This window comes from Microcaecilia unicolor, chromosome 2 (genome assembly GCF_901765095.1).
Source record: "Microcaecilia unicolor chromosome 2, aMicUni1.1, whole genome shotgun sequence".
Taxonomy (NCBI): Eukaryota; Metazoa; Chordata; class Amphibia; order Gymnophiona; family Siphonopidae; genus Microcaecilia; species Microcaecilia unicolor.
Window position 1 is genome coordinate 593965749 of NC_044032.1, and position 18375 is coordinate 593984123.

The 18375-nt window shown below is 44.6% G+C and overlaps 1 protein-coding gene across 1 annotated transcript in view; it reads left to right on the top strand.

Annotated features, from left to right (window-relative positions):
* LOC115462208 (probable ATP-dependent RNA helicase DDX60) overlaps positions 1–18375 on the top strand; it is a 348344-nt gene that overhangs the window by 53003 nt on the left and 276966 nt on the right. The window contains exons 7-10 of the mRNA XM_030192222.1: positions 2134–2286; positions 7017–7190; positions 7523–7681; positions 12897–13038. Coding sequence (XP_030048082.1) covers positions 2134–2286; positions 7017–7190; positions 7523–7681; positions 12897–13038 — 628 coding nt within the window. The remainder of the gene's footprint in view (positions 1–2133; positions 2287–7016; positions 7191–7522; positions 7682–12896; positions 13039–18375) is intronic.

Consider the following 18375-nt stretch of genomic DNA (forward strand, 5'->3'; position numbering starts at 1 on the left):
GGGGGAGTGAGAAGAGACTTCTAGACCCAGATCTTTCTGGAACCAGAGGGGCACGGTCTCAAGGGGTGGGGAGGTTTATTGGACACCTCATAAATAGCTTCCTCTCAGTAGAGGAGGGAGGTTTGCCCGAAGGAGAAGAGATGAGAACCTGGAGACCCTGAGACCTGGAGGAGGAGAGGGTCCTGAACTGATTGGCAGCCTGAAGACATCAGGGGGAAAGGGCAAGTACTTCCCAGACTCAGGGGGCTATGGTATGAATGGACTTGTGGTGAACTGTGTGTTCAAAGGGGGGAGGACTGTGTGTCCCAAATACTGAGAAAAGCAGGCTGCAAAGCCTGGGGTTAGAAGTCCCCAAAGTATTGATGGTAGGACTGAGCCCAAGTATTTGTGTAGAGAGGCTCAGTGTGAAGACATGTGAAAAGATAAAGTATTTAAGCTGGAAGAAGTGTGCCAAGGGGCTTGAATAAAGAGCTGCCTGAGGAATATGCGGTTGGCGAGGACTGTCCAATTTGCATATTGAGAACCAGGTCACCCTGAGTGAAAGAGGAGGCCCAAACATAGAGGCCCGAGTCACCAGAGTCCTAGAGAAGTCTTGTTTCAAGTTTGTTCTCTGAAGCAAAGGACTGGTCAGGCTGGGTAGGAGCCACTAGAGGGCTGCTGCACACCTGCGAGCACCCCTGCGGGCTTACAAATGGCACCCCAGATGGGACCTTGTTATGAAATAACCACCTGAAGACAAGGACATCAGAGGATTCCTGCTACCCTTGGTAGTTATAAGTACATAAGTACATAAGTAGTGCCATACTGGGAAAGACCAAAGGTCCATCTAGCCCAGCATCCTGTCACCGACAGTGGCCAATCCAGGTCAAGGGCACCTGGCACGCTCCCCAAACGTAAAAACATTCCAGACAAGTTATACCTAAAAATGCGGAATTTTTCCAAGTCCATTTAATAGCGGTCTATGGACTTGTCCTTTAGGAATCTATCTAACCCCTTTTTAAACTCCGTCAAGCTAACCGCCCGTACCACGTTTTCCGGCAACGAATTCCAGAGTCTAATTACACGTTGGGTGAAGAAAAATTTTCTCCGATTCGTTTTAAATTTACCACACTGTAGCTTCAACTCATGCCCTCTAGTCCTAGTATTTTTGGATAGCGTGAACAGTCGCTTCACATCCACCCGATCCATTCCACTCATTATTTTATACACTTCTATCATATCTCCCCTCAGCCGTCTCTTCTCCAAGCTGAAAAGCCCTAGCCTTCTCAGCCTCTCTTCATAGGAAAGTCGTCCCATCCCCACTATCATTTTCGTCGCCCTTCGCTGTACCTTTTCCAATTCTACTATATCTTTTTTGAGATACGGAGACCAGTACTGAACACAATATTCCAGGTGCGGTCGCACCATGGAGCGATACAACGGCATTATAACATCCGCGCACCTGGACTCCATACCCTTCCTAATAACACCCAACATTCTATTCGCTTTCCTAGCCGCAGCAGCACACTGAGCAGAAGGTTTCAGCGTATCATCGACGACGACACCCAGATCCCTTTCTTGAATACCACGGTCTGAAAGCTGAAACCAAGGGAAGAGCAGAGGGTTGGTTGGACCCAGGCAGTAATTGTATCCCCAGGGAAGTGGGCAGAAAGGGCCAACAGGCTACAGGCTGGTTCTGGGGGACCAGAGAACTCAAAGTGAAGCCGAGAGGAAAAGGCGTCAGTTTCCAGACGAGGTCTCCTGTGTGGGGATAGGGGGAGCAGTCGAGTTCCGGAGATGAGTCGGCGGAGTTCCATGTGGTCTCCTGTGTGGGGATAGTGGGAGTGGTCGAGTTCCGGAGGAGAGTCGGAGGAGTTCCAGAGCCCAGAGACCAGACGAGTGGCCAGAGTGTGGTGGTGGTGTCCAGGAGGTTCCTGAAGCCCGTTGAGGGGGCCAACGCTGACAAAGGTGCATTACCCGCCTACCCAGGTAAAGGGTACCTAGGGGGGAGGCGGGGGAGGATCAGTAAGCTGAGAAGAGCAATTCATGTAAATGATAGAAAGGCTTGTTCTTGTGGAAATTCTGGTACGAGTTTAAGAAGTAGAGCAAGTGTAGGACCTGGGAAAGCACTTGGATATCTCTTGTGTGTTGCAGGCTACATCCCATCAGACGGTCGAGAAGGACGTCGGAGCCATGGGAGGGTGGAGACGGTTCAGACCAAAGAGAAAAGTCCAGAGGCCCAAGGAGCCAGAGCCCAAGTCGCCAGCAGAAGGAATGGACAAGGCAGAGTGGGACACCATGATCCAGGTTCTGGGACTTGGAGGGGGACTGTGTTCAGAGACTGTTGGGACATTGTTTAAGCCTGAAGGGGTGTCTGGGGAAGACAGGACCCCGAGGAGAAGAGAAGTGATTGAGCCAGAGTGTTACCAATGTGGGGAAATGGGCCATGTTGGAGAGTGGTGTCTGGAAGTATTCAGTTCAGAGGATGAACTGGGAGACTGGGAAGAGATAGGGAATCCTACAGTCGGTTGGTTGGGGTTAAGTGACATGGCAGGCAAGAGGAGGCCCAAAGGTCATGGGAGTCGGGGGGTGACCCATTCCTCAGGGGCAGACTGCATGGTTAGGCTGGGAACCCAAGGGGTGTCTGCAGGGAAGAGGGTCAGGAGGAACCCGCGGCAGGGAGAGCACCCAATGTCCCAGGGAGAGGGGAGGCCACAAACCTGAAAAGTGCCAAGAGGGAGGAGGGGTGCCTGGACAAGGAAGGAAAGCCCCAGTTGCAGGATAGTGAAAGTCCTGGTAAGAAGGGTAAACCCTCTAGGAAAGAGAAAGGGGGTGTAGGTCCAGGTGAGAACTTCCCAGGTGACAGGATAAAGAGTAGTCCTGATTGTGGAGGGGAAGTCATTGTACACTGTGAGCAGGGGGGTGAGACAGCTGAAGATAAAGTAGGCTGCCCATGCTACGGTGAGGACCGGGCAGTATTTCCATGGGGTGGGGAACCAGGGAGAGTTGCCCCAAGGGAGAAATACTGGGAGGCCCGGGGAAAGAATGAGAACCCGCTGTTAAAATCCCTTACAGAGAGTGTCTGGCAGTTAGAAGTGGAATTACAGGCCCTAGGTAAACTGGGGGAAATCTATAGGCACCCGGAGCAATGTCTGAGGGAGGTCATGGAACTAAACAAAGGACTGATGTTAACTTTAGTGAGCCACATACAGCAGCAGCAGGAGGCGGCCCAGAAGGCGATGGAGAATAGTCTGAGGGAGAATGAACAGAAATGGGTCCTATTCGAGTCAGCTTGTAAGGAAGAGATGGCTGCTTCAAGGCAGGCCTTAGAGGCCAAACTGGCAGAATCCCTTAGGCAGAAGGAAGGCTGTGAAGCACTGCTAGCCACGGTTAGGGCTGAGCTGCGCACTGAAGTTAAGCTAAGGGAGGAAAGGGAAGCAGAAGTAGCCCAGCTTACATCTACCTTGAAAGAGACCCAAGCCTTGAAGGAGACCCAATTAGCAAAGCTGCAGTCCACACATGAGCAGGAGATAAGGGACCTCACAGACAAATTGCAACAAGACCAGGAGCAGAGGGTATCCCTAATTAAAGCTGAGTTCCAGAATGCTCGCCAGGAGTGGCATAAAGAGCAGGAGGCCCTGAAGGATATTATTAAGGAGATGGGTATACTACAGCAAACAGCTATAAAAGAGCTGAGGGGGAGTTTAACCTAGGTAAAGGAGTGGTTAAGAGAATTAAAGGGCCAGCAAGAAAGTCAGCTGAGGGAAGTACAGCAGGGGTATGATAGAGCTGTGGTAGAGTTAACTGTGGCCTTGCAGCAGACCCAAGCTGAGTGGGCTGTAGAGAGACAGCAAGCCAAAGAGACCACAGAAAGGGCAGAAAGATGCAGGGAGGCCATGGAAGAGAAGTGCAGAGTGCTGACCCTAGCAGTTGATGTTCTCTTCCAGGATGGGCAAGGGAGGTTAAGAGAGCTTCAGGAAGCCCACTCCTGCATTGTAGCCCTACAGGAAAAGCTCAAGGGAGGGTCAGGATAGGGAGAGTCAGAAGGACCCAGAAGGGGTTAAATTAAGTAAATCCCTGTCCATGAGTAGGGGTCAGGATAGGGAGAGTCCGAAGGGCCCTGTTAAACCCACACGGAGGGGTGGTGTAAAGTGTAAGGAGTGGGAGAAGGGCAAGCAGAAAAGGAAAGAGGCTGCCCAGGGGAGGGAAAGGCTCAGGCCCCAGAAGAAAGGGTTGATCCTAGGGCCCAGATACCGCACAGTAGAGTCGGGGGAGGAAAGAGCTCCTAGGCAGGGGACCCCGGCTCAGGAAGGGTGCCAGGGGGAGGCTAGATCACCCGAAGGCTGGGGGGAGTCTTGTGCTAAAAGTGGTTATCCTAGTTCAAAAGGGAGGGATAGGAAACACTTAAAAGTCTCAGGGAAAAGGAGACTTAGAAACCTACACACAACCCACAGAGGTCAGTCAGGGCCTAGGGGGCGCAGAAGTGCGGCCCAGGCTTGTAGAAAACAGGGCAGTAGGCTTAGAAGTTGCCCTGAGGGGATAAGAAAACTAGGTCTTAGGAAAGTACACCAGAAACCTAGAGTGAAGAAGGGGGTGTACCCGTGGGCTAGGAAAGTGGGTGAAGAGATTAGATTCTGAGGCCTAGGAAGGCGTAGAAAGAAAGGAGTAGGGATCTTTGAGTTTCTAGGGGTTACAGAGGAAGGTCCCCTAGAGCAAAGCAGAGCCTTTGTGGTAAGGCGAACCACGGGATATAAAGCCTTCCTGAGAATCCCGCCTAAGTGATAGGGGAGAGAAGGAACCTGACCCCAAGATGAGTTAGGGGAGTCAGGAATTGCTGCTCCTCAAAGAAGATATTTGAGGGAGCAACAATATCTTAAGGGTGGGGGTATGTGATAAACACAGTCTGCCCTTACTTGAGGAGGCCGCCAGAGGGCGCTCTCCCACTGAAAACCGGGAAAATGCCCATTCTGGTCACTAGAGGGAGCTCCAGTGATCTAGCTGAGTATTGACTTGCATGGGCCAGTAGAGGGAGCTCCAGGGAGATAGCTGGGGGAGTGAGAAGAGACTTCTAGACCCAGATCTTTCTGGAACCAGAGGGGCACGGTCTCAAGGGGTGGGGAGGTTTATTGGACACCTCATAAATAGCTTCCTCTCAGTAGAGGAGGGAGGTTTGCCCAAAGGAGAAAAGATGAGAACCTGGAGACCCTGAGGCCTGGAGGAGGAGAGGATCCTGAACTGATTGGCAGCCTGAAGACATCAGGGGGAAAGGGCAAGTACTTCCCAGACTCAGGGGGCTATGGTATGGATGGACTTGTGGTGAACTGTGTGTTCAAAGGGGGGAGGACTGTGTGTCCCAAATACTGAGAAAACAGGCTGCAAAGCCTGGGGTTAGAAGTCCCCAAAGTATTGATGGTAGGACTGAGCCCAAGTATTTGTGTAGAGAGGCTCAGTGTGAAGACATGTGAAAAGATAAAGTATTTAAGCTGGAAGAAGTGTGCCAAGGGGCTGGAATAAAGAGCTGCCTGAGGAATATGCGGTTGGCGAGGACTGTCCAATTTGCATATTGAGAACCAGGTCACCCTGAGTGAAAGAGGAGGCCCAAACATAGAGGCCCGAGTCACCAGAGTCCTAGAGAAGTCTTGTTTCAAGTTTGTTCCCTGAAGCAAAGGACTGGTCAGGCTGGGTAGGAGCCACTGGAGGGCTGCTGCACACCTGCGAGCACCCCTGCGGGCTTACAAAAAGAAAACAGAAACAAGAGACTGGGACTAACACAATTAGAAACAGTAAATGGCCAGACAACAAAGGTAAAGAAAATTATTTTATTTTTAATTTAGGATAAAGTAATATGGTAGGTGTATTAATAAAGGTTAATACATTTTTTAAAAACCCCATAAAATAGAAAATAACGTGACACCTTTATATTGGACTAATTTTAATACATTTTTGACCAGCCTTCAGAGACCAACACTTCATTCCTCAAGTCAAGAGAGGATACCATAACAGTAGTATACTGTCCTGACCTGACCTGAGGCAGGAGCGTTTGGCCTCTGAAAGCTAATTGGGAAAGGTATTAAGCTAGTCCAATAAAAAAGGTATCCTCTTATTTTCCATTTTCAAGTGCCTGAACTGAGCCTGTGCAGGAGGGCCGGCATCGGCGGTTGAAGCACGCTGGCAACTGCTGTACTGCTCAAACAGCATGGTAGGGGGCTTATGCAGTGGACCTCTTCAGCTAGCGGGTCTTGGGCATCTCTGCCAACAATTCAACGAGTGCCACAATTTTGGAGTGGGCTTAAGCTCAAAGTGGGTGTGTGTGTGTGTGGGGGGGGGGGGGGGTGTTGAGGCCGCCTTGCGGTTATGCCCCTGGGGGGAATAGATCTGGGTAGAGCTATAATAGAGTGAACTGAAACACTCCCTCTTACCCATCCCTGCTGTCACAGGTGTAAATAAAATATTTTATGGAATGGTTGTGGGATTGAGGTGTTCCAGAGGGTGGAGCTTTAAGGTAGGGTAGGTGGGACTAAGGAAGAGTGAGGTAGGGCTGGAGGCATGTGCTAATATCTCCCTGTTAAAAATCAGGACCCCTTGGCAACTCTGGAGGATGTGGTATCAGTGGTTAGTGTATCTGAGTTCAGAAAAGGTTTGGATAAGTTCCTGGAGGAAATGTCCAGTCTGCTATTGAGATAGACATTGGGAAAGTCATTGCTTGTCCCTGAGACCAGTAGCATGATCTTGCTACTATATGAGATTCTGTCAGGTACTTGTGACCTCAATTGGCCACTGTTGGAAGCAAGATACTGTCTATATGGACCACTGGTCTGACCCAGTATGGCTGTTCTTATGTTCTTAGGAAACGTATAGTTCTTACTTTATTTAAACTGTGAGCCCCTTATTTCAGTTTAAAACTTTTTTTCACCCAGTAAAGTGAAGTTTCCATTCACCTTAGTGTAGTCTGTGGTTTGTTGAGGGGACATGGAGAGAAGAACTGTGATAAGAGTTATTCACAAAGAAAACTTACTTCAGTGTTTTTAAAATTTTAGGTACATCAAGTTATAACCCAGCTTAAGCAGTTGTGGCCAGAAGGATCCGATATCAGACGCATTCTTTGTGTTGTAACATGTTCACTGGGACTGAAGATGCACAGTAAGGTGGCAGAATATTCAGAAGCCTCTGAAAGTTCTACTCAAGGACACTTAAAATGTGGGATTCATCAGGTACAATTTATTAAGATTCTGAAAAGAAAATTATAACTGCCTCAGATTGTTCAGTGTTTGAAAAAACACGTGACAGGCAATATTATTATGTATTAATTGCATATGTTTTATTACGTTTATTGGGGCTGTCACAGCACAATGGGACTGAGTTTTGACTTTCCTCCACTGTATAATATGGAGATGTAATTACTCTTTTCATAGAGAAATCAAAACTATGCCACGTGCCTTTAAAAATTGCCTTCCTTGGTTTATCTGTTTCTTGGAATACTATAGACTAAACGCATGCACATTTTTTTATCTTTAATTTTCTTATTAATTACATTCCTGGACAGGAAAATAGTGAACCGTTAACGCTACAAGAAGTGGCCGATCTTTGCAGAATGCATTGCCTCAGCATAATTTTTCTTTCATTTTTGCCACTTTCGCAACGTGGTCGTTCCAAGATCATCGGATCCTGCTGGGATAAGAGAGTCTGCACATTTTTGAAAATGGTATGACCAGAATAATAGTTACAAGAGTAAAGCAATTGATATTTATGTCCTAGTTATGTATCTACCTGTAGGTAAGCATCTGTCCATAATATCCTACATGAGCTTTTATAGTATGGAGTGTTGGGAAGGCATCCTTCTCAGGTGAAGGGGATCCTGTTTCTGATATCCAGCTCCCAATAAATCAACTCCACCTACAGGTTCCCAGTAAATGTAAGGAGACAAAATTGTATTAGGATTTATTTAGAGAAGAAACCATGCTGTCCCAAGTGCTCTTGCCTGTGTGAATCTGTCTCTGAATATTCTATAAGATAACTGCAGTTCCCACCAGGTGATTCTCACCAAATGTCCCAGCTGTAGAAGATGACTGGCAGGCCACTCTTCAATAGGGCATGGTCTCAAATCTTTCTTCCTCTCGGGGTCTGTAGTCTCGATGTTGTTTTTCTTTCTTCTTTAGGATTTAGGATGCCAAATGTGTTTTGCATTCCAACATAGTACTGCCTTTTGTTTACTCTTATCTGGCTATGCTCATTGGCTGTGCATCACACCGACTTCAGAGGGCTCACTCTGCTTGCATGAATGATCTGATTAAGGAATACATCACATTCTCACATCATGAGACTTTTTAGAAGAATTGAAATGTCTGTTCAAGATTTTCCATCTTGCTCAAGCATGATCTTTATGATCTGACGGTTGGAAACAGGATACTGGGCTAGATGGGCCATTGGTCTGTCCCAGTATGGCAACACTTGTGTTACTCAAAAGTAGGCAACGGAAGATCAAAAATAAGAAAAAAAACAGGACCTAAATGTCCATAATTCCACAAAACATTTTAGGCCTAAGAATTTCCACCACTTCTTTTCTCCCTACCTAACAGAAATGTACATAATGCAAATTATATGTACACTTACAGTAAGCAATAGTAATAAAATATTCATCAGATACCACTCTGATTTTATACCTTTGGACCATTGAGCTTACATACCAGAAGAACATACATATGTACTATACAGTCACTCAGTTGGACACTTACCTATGTGGTGTATAGAAAGTTCTTCACCACCAAAGAGATTTGAACAAAAAAATTAATAGACTTATGTGAAAACGTTAAAAAATAAAATAAATACAAATTGCAAACACAAAAACGGCTAATAAACCAACATAGTGCTCACTTAATACCCTTTTGGAGAAGACATCATAGCAGATAAAGACCAGCACAATCATCAAAACTGAAACCCAAAAAGACAATAAAAGACAGTCAGGATCTCAAAAGGGACTGATCTAACTGCTATTCTCCAGAAGATGGCAACGTATGCTCACTATAAAAACCATCAAAGAGGCCAGAAAAAAGTATACCATCTGCTCTCCAGGAGATAGCAGCATTGCTGGGAAAAAAAAAAAAAACAATGCAAGTGAAACCAACAGGACATATATCCCCAGGGGTTAAAGGTCAATTAAAAAACAGCACCATAATATCTAGTAGAAAAAAACAAAATAATTGGCAGCTATCTTACAGACCTTAATTCAATAATTAAAACCACACAAAAGTTGCAAGAACAATAAAATCCAAAATATCGCTAATAAAATGCAAATGAGATAGTGCTGGCACATAAAAATCAAGAAGCAACCTACTAGCTGAAAATGAATAAGGTAAGATATCACTAAAATGCCAATCTTGAACAAATATTAAAACTGAAAAATGAGAATTAAAAAAATTAAAACAAAAATCACTACCGATGATGTCAGAAGGACGTTGCTGTATGTCCGAAAAAAAAACCCCTCCTGAATAATGTAAACAAAAACAAAAGATGCATTGCAGAGCTAGCGTGTCACTCTAAGTGCTTGTTAGATAAATGGTCCAAAGGTATACACCATTGCTTACTGTAAGTGACGAGCAGCCTAATGGTTAGTGCAGTGGGCTGAGATCCTGTGGGGAGCACAGTCCAATTCCAACTGCAGCTTCTTGTGATCCTGGGCAAGTCACTTAACTCTCTACTGCCCCAGGTACAAAAACGATTATGAGCCCACTAGGGACAGAGAAGGTACCTCCATATAATAACTGTAAATTGCTTTGGCTGTACCTCAGGAAGGTGGTAGATCAAATCCATGACCCTTTACTCCTACAGGCTACAAGATGATTTACAGAATATTTATTTAGATTTTGCTCACACCTTTTTCAGTAGTAGCTCAAGGTGAGTTACATTCAGGTACACTGGATATTTCTGTGTCACAGGAGGGCTCACAATCTAAGTTTGTACCTGAGGTAATGGAGGGTTAAGTGACTTGCCCAGGATCACAAGAAGCAGCAGTGGGATTTGAACCGGCCACCTCTGGATTGCAAGACTGGTGCTCTAACCACTAGGCCACTCCTAGATAAAATACTCATATCTACAATATCATTAATTATTGTAAGACAATAAGATACATAGACACATACAAGACAATCTACCAACAGATATATCATACATAAAATAACAAGAACTAAAATACATAGAACATAGACATCTAAAACAGTTAACACAGCCTTATTAAAAAAAATATATTTTGACAATTCATAACACATAGGCATTGACAAAGAACAAAGCCTGAAACTGTTTGTGAAATGTCAACAGATCCCAGAGGAACTTTCAATTTCCCGGACATCACCATGCACCCCCAGGCACTCCTGATCCTCCCCTACAATTCCCGACACCCCCAGGTACTTCTGATCAGATATCCCCCACCTCCCCCCCCCCCAGTCCTTCCAAATCTTCTGTTCCCAAACCCTGTCCCCAAGTCAAAAACCCCATCCCCTGGGTATAAGCACTTCCTCTTTCCATAATCTGATCCTCACCCCCCTACCTTGATAATCCTGGGACTTACCCAAGGGGCTGCCATTTATTTCATGCACTTGATATACCAACTTTCACATGAATGTAGGGCTGAGCGGTTTACATGGAGCAGAAAAGAAGGGATGAGATGACAGAGGAAATCAGACTGTTAGGGAGACCAATACACAAGGAAAGTTGTTGCCAGAGGATGTGGTAAATGCAATTTGCCTATCTAGATTTTAAAAAGTCCATAAACTGCTATTAAGGAAGACATGGGAAAAGCCACTACTTATCCCTGGGGTCAACAGCATGGAATTTTGTTACTCTGGGATAGTGCCAGATACTTGTGACCTGGATTGGCCACTACTGGAAGTAGGATACTGGGCTAGATGGACTCTCAGTCTAACCCAGTAAGACAGTTCATATGTTCTTATGTTCTTCCTTTTTGGGCCTACAAGCAGTGGTGTGCTGGAGCAGGCTCTCACAGGCTCGCAAGAGCCGGTTGTTAAGTTTTTAAGAATTTTGGGAGCCAGTTGTTAAAGTAGGGCCCTCCATGGCTACTTTAACAACTGGCTCCCAAAATGTGGGCTTCAGCCCCCTGCTGAATTCTCTTTTACTTTGCTGGTGAGGATGCTGAGCCCTGCCAGCCAAGTAAATAGACTGCTGCTGCTCCCCGCTCCTTGTTTCCAGCTCTGAGCAGCAGGCTGGGACTTCTGCAGCATGTGTGAGAAGTTTCAGCATGCTGCTCAGAGCAAGACATTGGGAGTGGTGGCAGTCCATTTATTGGCTGCCAGCAAAGGTATGCCTAGTGAGCCCCCACGAAGGGAGGGAGGAGGGAGAGGCAAGTGTTGCCCCCCCCCCCCCCCCCCGGCCACCCCTAGCCCTTCCAACTGCAGAGCTGGCTACGTCCGGAGAAAGAGCCTGTTGTTAAAAATTTACCAGCACACCCCTGCCTACAAGTCTCTTATGTAGTCCAGTTCCCAAGCGTTCTCTACTTAAGAACATAAGCTTCGCTATACTGGGACAGACAGAAGGTCCATCAAGCACAGCATCCTGTTTCCAACAGTGGTCAATCCAGGTTACAAGTACCTGGCAAGATCCCAAAACAGTACAATACATTTTATGCTGCATATCTTAAAAATAAGCAGTGGATTTTCCCTAAGTCCATATTAATAATGGCTTATGGACTTTTCTTTTAGGAAGTTATCCAAACCTTTTTTAAACCCCACTAAGCTAACTGCTTTTACCACATCCTCTGGCAACGAAGTCCAGAGTTTAATTACACGTGGAGTGAAGAAATATTTTCTCTGATTTGTTTTAAATGTACTACTTTGTAGCTTCATTGTGTGCCCACTAGTCCTAGTATTTTGGGAAAGCGTAAACAAGGGATTCACGTCTACCGGTTCCACTCTATTTTATAGACCTCCGTCATATCTTCCCTCAGCCGTCTTTTCTCTAAGCTGAAGAGCTCTAGCTGCTTTAGCGTTTTCTCATAGGGAAGTCATCCCATCCACTTTATCATTGTCATCGCCTTTCTCTGTACCTTTTCTAATTCCACTATATCTTTTCTGAGATGCGGTGACATGAATTTCACACAGTATTCACATCTTACCACCAAGCTTTCTCATACTAATTCACAAAATCATTACACTATTAATGCTGATTATTAGTGCTGATATTCATCCCTTAAGTGGCCAGGTTTAGCGCATATAAGGGGCCGCATAAAAGTCTGTCCTACCTTTATGCGCTAACCCATGTCTGCTTAAGTGCTGAATATTGACTTAAGCAGCTATATGCTATCCGGCTCAAAAATAACTGGATATTCAAAGCTGAATCCTGAACAGGGCCCAGCTTTGAATATTTGTGAATAATTCCGTTGGTGGTGAGCAAAACACTCGCTGCCGCTGGCTGAATATTGACCCAGTTGACTTTAAGATTTTAACAGTGGCCTCTCCATGCATGTTACTCCAACCCTCTTGGCAGTCAGATGTAGCCATACATTACCCTCTGTTCAGTGGATTATATTTTTCCCTGTAAAATTTTATATGGCTGAGCAAACACTCAAGCCCCCTTCATCATTTCATTTACCTGTTAACCCACATCTGCCCTTACTTCAGTATTCTGTCTATGCCCCAGCATGCTTAAATTCTCTCACAGTTTTGGTTGCCACTGTCTCTGCTTCTTCTAGACATCTACTAGTCTCTGAATAAGAAAACAAAGAACTGAATTATATAAAAGCATCAAAATTCCTTTTTGATGGTATGTTTCAGCCTGTCAGAAATACACTTTATTTGTTATATTATGTATATGCAAAAAAAAAGCATTCCGAAAATAATGTTTAGCAATCCAAGATCTATTGTAAGCTATTAATGTAATGTTGCTTTTTTTTTTTCATATTGATGTATCAGCAACAAGTGTATATCTATTTGGCTCTGAAAATATTGAATAATGATGCTGATTGGACAGTGGATTTGACATACCTGCCAGACTTCAGTGACAATATACTATGGAAAAATATTGCACATTACCATGAAACAGAAGCCTTCTTGGGTACGTATTCTTGCATGACTATATTATTAATGTACATTATTAGTAGCCACTTTATTAGCATTTCTAGATTCTAAAGCTTATTAAAGAACAATTTACAGTACTTGCCAGGGAAGCTTATTATGGCACAGTAAGGAGATAACTTTATAAAGCCATTTTTTAAAATTATTTGTAGCATTTGTATCCCACATTTTCCCACCGATTTGCAGGCTCATTGTGGCTTACATTTGCCGTAATGTCGGTTGCCATTTCCGGGTAACAGAATTACAAATGGTATTGCGTTAAGGTGCAGACATACATGGTGAGATACATGGAACATAACATATATGGAACAGATCATGATATATATATATATATATATATATATATATATATATATATATATATATATACCATGTGCATACATACATGGTAAAGCATATTACATTATGGTATTGCATGAAGGTTCTTGAGTAATAACTTGGATTGTAACATACATTAAGTCATCGACTATTGAGAGACCCTATTCGACATAAGGTTTAAGGTGGTAGTGCTTGATCATTAATAGTAGAGAGGTTATACAGTAATGTGGTAAGATTTCGGTTTTGTATAGATCGTGTATAGTGTTATTGTTTAGTATTTAAGATGGATGTTTATTGTATGCCTTCTTGAAAAGATCTGTTTTCAGTAGTTTTCGGAAGATGGCTAGGTCTTGCGTTGTTTTTATGGCCTTTGGTAGTGCGTTCCATATCTGCGTGCAGATGTATGAGAAGCTGGTCGCGTATGTGGATTTATATTTTAGCCCTTTACAGTTAGGATAGTGGAGATTGAGGAACGTGCGTGATCTTTTTGCGTTCCTAGTAGGCAAGTCTATAAGGTCTGACATATAGGTCGGGGCTTCCCTGTAAATGATTTTGTGGACCAGGGTGCACAATTTGAACGCAATTCGTTCTTTTAATGGAAGCCAGTGTAGTTTTTCTCTTAGGGGTTTGGCACTTTCGTATTTCGCTTTCCCAAATATTAGTCTGGCTGCTGTGTTTTGAGCGGTTTAAAGCTTCTTAATGATTTGTTCCTTGCATCCGGCATAAATGGCATTGCAGTAGTCTATATGACTTAGCACCATTGATTGTACTAGGCTGCGGAATACTTCCCTTGGGAAGAAAGGTTTGATTCTTTTAAGTTTCCACATTGAGTAGAACATTTTCTTTGCTGTATTTTTCGCATGATCTTCGAGTGTCAGATTTCGGTCAATTGTGACTCCCAGAATTCATTTTATTAAATGATAAAATAGATAGAAACACTTGTTGGTTATGTCCCTTAATGTTGGTACCAATTTTAGCCTGTATGTGGCTGTACCAGGGGTTTTCAACCCAGTCCTTGGGACACACCTAGCCAGTCAAGTTTTCAGGATATCCACAATGAATATGCATGAGATAAATTTGCATACAATGGCAGTAGGGCATGTGAATTTATCTCATGCATATTCATTAAGGGTAACCTGGCTAGATGTGTCCCTGCCCTGAGCCTGGATAAAGACACGTGGAGGGACATAATGAAACGGAAACGCCTATCTCCATGGGCGTTTATCTCTGAGAACGGGTCCATGAAGGGGCGGGCCGAACCATATTTTCGAAAAAATGGACGTTTTTGAGTTGGACGTTTGTTTTTTTTAGCGATAATGGAAACTAAAAACGTCCTAATCCGAGCCATTTGGTCGTGGGAGGGGCCACGATTTGTAGTACACTCGCCCCCCTGATATGCCGGGACACTGGGCACCCTAGGTCAGTGCGGTGGACTTCAGAAAAAGCTCCCATATGCATAGCTCCCTTACCACAGGTGCTGAGCTCCCAACCCCCCCTCCCCCAAAACCCACTACCCACAAATGTACAACACTACCATAGCTCTTAGGGGTGAAGGGGGCACCTACATGTGGGTACAGTGGGTTTTGGAGGCCTCCCATTTACCAGCACAAGTGTTACAGGTGGGGGGGGGGATGGGCCTGGGGCCACCTGGCTGAAGTGCACTGCGGTACCCACTAAAAGTGCTCCAGGGACCTGCATACATGCAGTCCTCTAGGACTTGTTGCTGCTATATAACATTGGCACACCAGTTGATACCTGAAGACTAATCTCTCCGAAAACGTCCTTTATTGGAATAACCGCGTTTACTCACAGTTAACTGCAGATCAGAGGTTGTGCCCCACTGGCAACGAGTCTCCCTGGTACTGAGATTAGTAGTAGGTCAGAGTTGGCAGAATGCTGTACAATGCCCTCTTTCAGCCACATTCAAGGGAATACAGCCGAGTTAATGGATTTTTCAGTATTTTAGCAGTTACCATGTGGTAAACTGCACATTAAGTGCTTTTTGAGGGGGTAGGGCGTGCACAGAGAATAGGTGTTCCCAATACTGTTTTTGCTACCCACAATCTCCCTCCTGGAAATCTCAGGGTTAATTTAATTTCAGTGGCGTACCAAAGGGGGGGGCAGTGGGGGCGGTCCGCCCCGGGTGCACGCCGCTGGGAGGGTGTCGCGCGCCTGTCCGCTACGTTCGTTCTGTGCTCTCTCTGCCTCGGAACAGGTTACTTCCTGTTCCGGGGCAGAGGGAGCATGGAAACGAACGAGGCGCACAGGCGCGCAGCACCCCCCCAACGGCATGCACCTGGGGGGGGGGGGGTTCTTTCACCGGGGAGGGGGGCGGGGCGCATCGGCAATCTGCCCCAGGTGTCAGCCCCCCTAGGAACAGCCACTGTTTAATTTCATTTAATTAAACATTTAAAGTCCACTTAACCAGTAGCTCACGGGAGATTACGATAAAAAAATATTAAAACAGAAACAGTAAAAGATTATGTCCACCTATATCACATTGAACCACATGCCCAAACTATAATTAACATCAAAAAATTTTACAAATACCCAAATTTTCAGTAGTTTTCGTGGTGACAAACTATTGTAATACCCTGGTGCTGCTCTTTGAATTGATCTATTCCATGTTGCTGACCATTGTTATCTAGAAACATAAGGCCTGATACTGCTGAGCGGGTCAGGAGGAGATATTCTGCAGCACTTTGCCAGACAGTGATCTCCATGGCTCTGGCAATATTCAGTGCTGGTGCCCGCATGGGTAATCAGACAAGTCCACTTAAATAGCAGTCCTAACTCTACATGGTTAGTTTTGTGGGTATGACGCTGAATATCTGTTATACTCGCACAACTTCCGGATGCTGCCAGAGAGCTGGATATTCAGCAGTGGCAGTCAGTGTTCAAAAATTGTTCACCGCTGCTGGTTGACTGTTTTCTCCATATGGCCTGCTTATTCATACTGGCTACTAATCTGTACTATCTCTTCCTACCTGTGCTTATCCCATGCTTTATTGCTTTTCCTCATCTTCATTTCAACTGCGAGGCCATTCCACACCACCACCATTTCGTAAAGAAGCATTTCCTTAGTTTACTCCTGACTCTGTCCCCTTTCATCTTCATCCTATGTCCATTATTCCAGAGCTTCCTTTCAATTGAAAGAGGCCCACCTCTTGTGTGTTATTGTCCCAACAGACTAGTCTAGGTGCTGCATTGTGTTATCCTACCAGCAGGTGGAGACAAAGAATTAAAAAACAGTGATGTCATCACTTTTGAATTCTGTACAGCAGCTTGGCCAGTCAGTATGTCTGTCTCCAACTGGTGGGAGGTTGATATCCTGTGTTATCTGATGTGGTATGGTTGGACTCTCTCTCACACTGCTTTATTAAAAAAAAATAATGCCATTTCGAGTCATCCATAGGGCATATTTCTCACAAGTACAGTTGTTTAGAGCGGGAGGAATTGATTCGCCTACCTGTATGAAATGTAATTTAGCTGATAATACATTATACCATGGTTTATGGGAATGTGGGATTATAAGATGTTTTTGGAAATGGGTGGTGGCCTTTATTTCCTTGATGATGCTGAGAAGGGTACAAGGCACACCTCAACATTTGGTGTTGGACTGTCCTGGTTCACTCTGGGGGCTAAAAGCGGAGGAAGTTCTGCTGTGTAGAAAGCTTTGTTTGCTAGCACGAAAATGTATTTTGCAAAAATGAACTGTTCCGGATAGACCTGAATTCTGGCACTGGCGCAATCAGGTGCATCAACTGATGACTTGGGAGGCGCAGGAGGCCAGGGGTTCCTTTAAACGGAAATCACGATTTTTAAAGACTGGAGTCCCTATATAGCCAAACTCACGCAAAGAGGAAGAAGTCTCATCCTTAACAAACTATGACTGAGGACCTGGAGATTCCATTGATGCCTTTAGATAGAGCATAGGGAGGGTAGGGAGGGTAAAAGGGGAGGGGGGATGGGAGGGTTGGGGGGGAGGGAAACAGGGGGGGGGGTGAAAAGATTATGTAAAATTTTGATGTTACTTTAGCAAAAGGTTCTGTTATGGATTTTACAGATATAAATTTGGTGACTGTTATTGTTGATTAAATGATGTGGCTGTGACATCAATAAAAAAGTTAAACCATAAAAAAAAATAATGTACAAAATAAAGGGGATTTGTTCTAAGAGTTAAAAAAAAAAAAGCCTAGTTTTTGTCTTTTAAACTTGGAAAACTGTCTGTACCTCTTACTCTTGGAGTGATACATCTGGAGGCTCTAGGTCCCTCTTTCCATTTTCCCTAGCTACCTTGCTAACAGATAGAAGGTAGATTTTTTTTGTGTCTCGGATTTTCCCTTCTCCAGGAAATCCTAAAGTGTCCAAACTAAACTGACTGATCAACAGATACTACTATTTTTGTACTGGGGATGACTATTTGGCACTGCTGCAGCTGGGGAGAAAGAGTTCTGAGAAAGACCTTTAGGTGTTATTTATTTATATTGTCTGTGTGTTTTGCTGGTGTGTGCAGCACTTGCCTAGTAGCTCCTAATGGTAGCGCCGCATGAAAAAAGTACTAGGATAAATAGCAGGATGTGATACTGATAGTGGTGGCTACCTATCAGAAATCTGAAACACATCTGATGATTGGGATGTATGTCTAATGTGGCTGGCTGCATGCTTCCTTGAAATCCAGAGAACATAAAAGAACCTCCTTTTTGAATGAAGAGAATCAGGGTAGAAGCCATCTTTAACTTGTTCTGGAAGACTAGAGGGTAGCCAATGTAACACCAATTTTTAAAAAAGGTTCCAGAGATTATCCAGGAAATCATAGACCGGTGAACCTGATGTCGGTGCCAGGAAAAATGGTAGAGACTATTACAAAGAACAAAATAACTGACCATATTCAAAAGCATGCATTAGTGAGACAAAGCCAACATGGGGGATAAAGGTGAGCCGGTCAATATTGTATATCTGGATTTTCAAAAGGAATTTGACAAAGTAGCTCATGAAA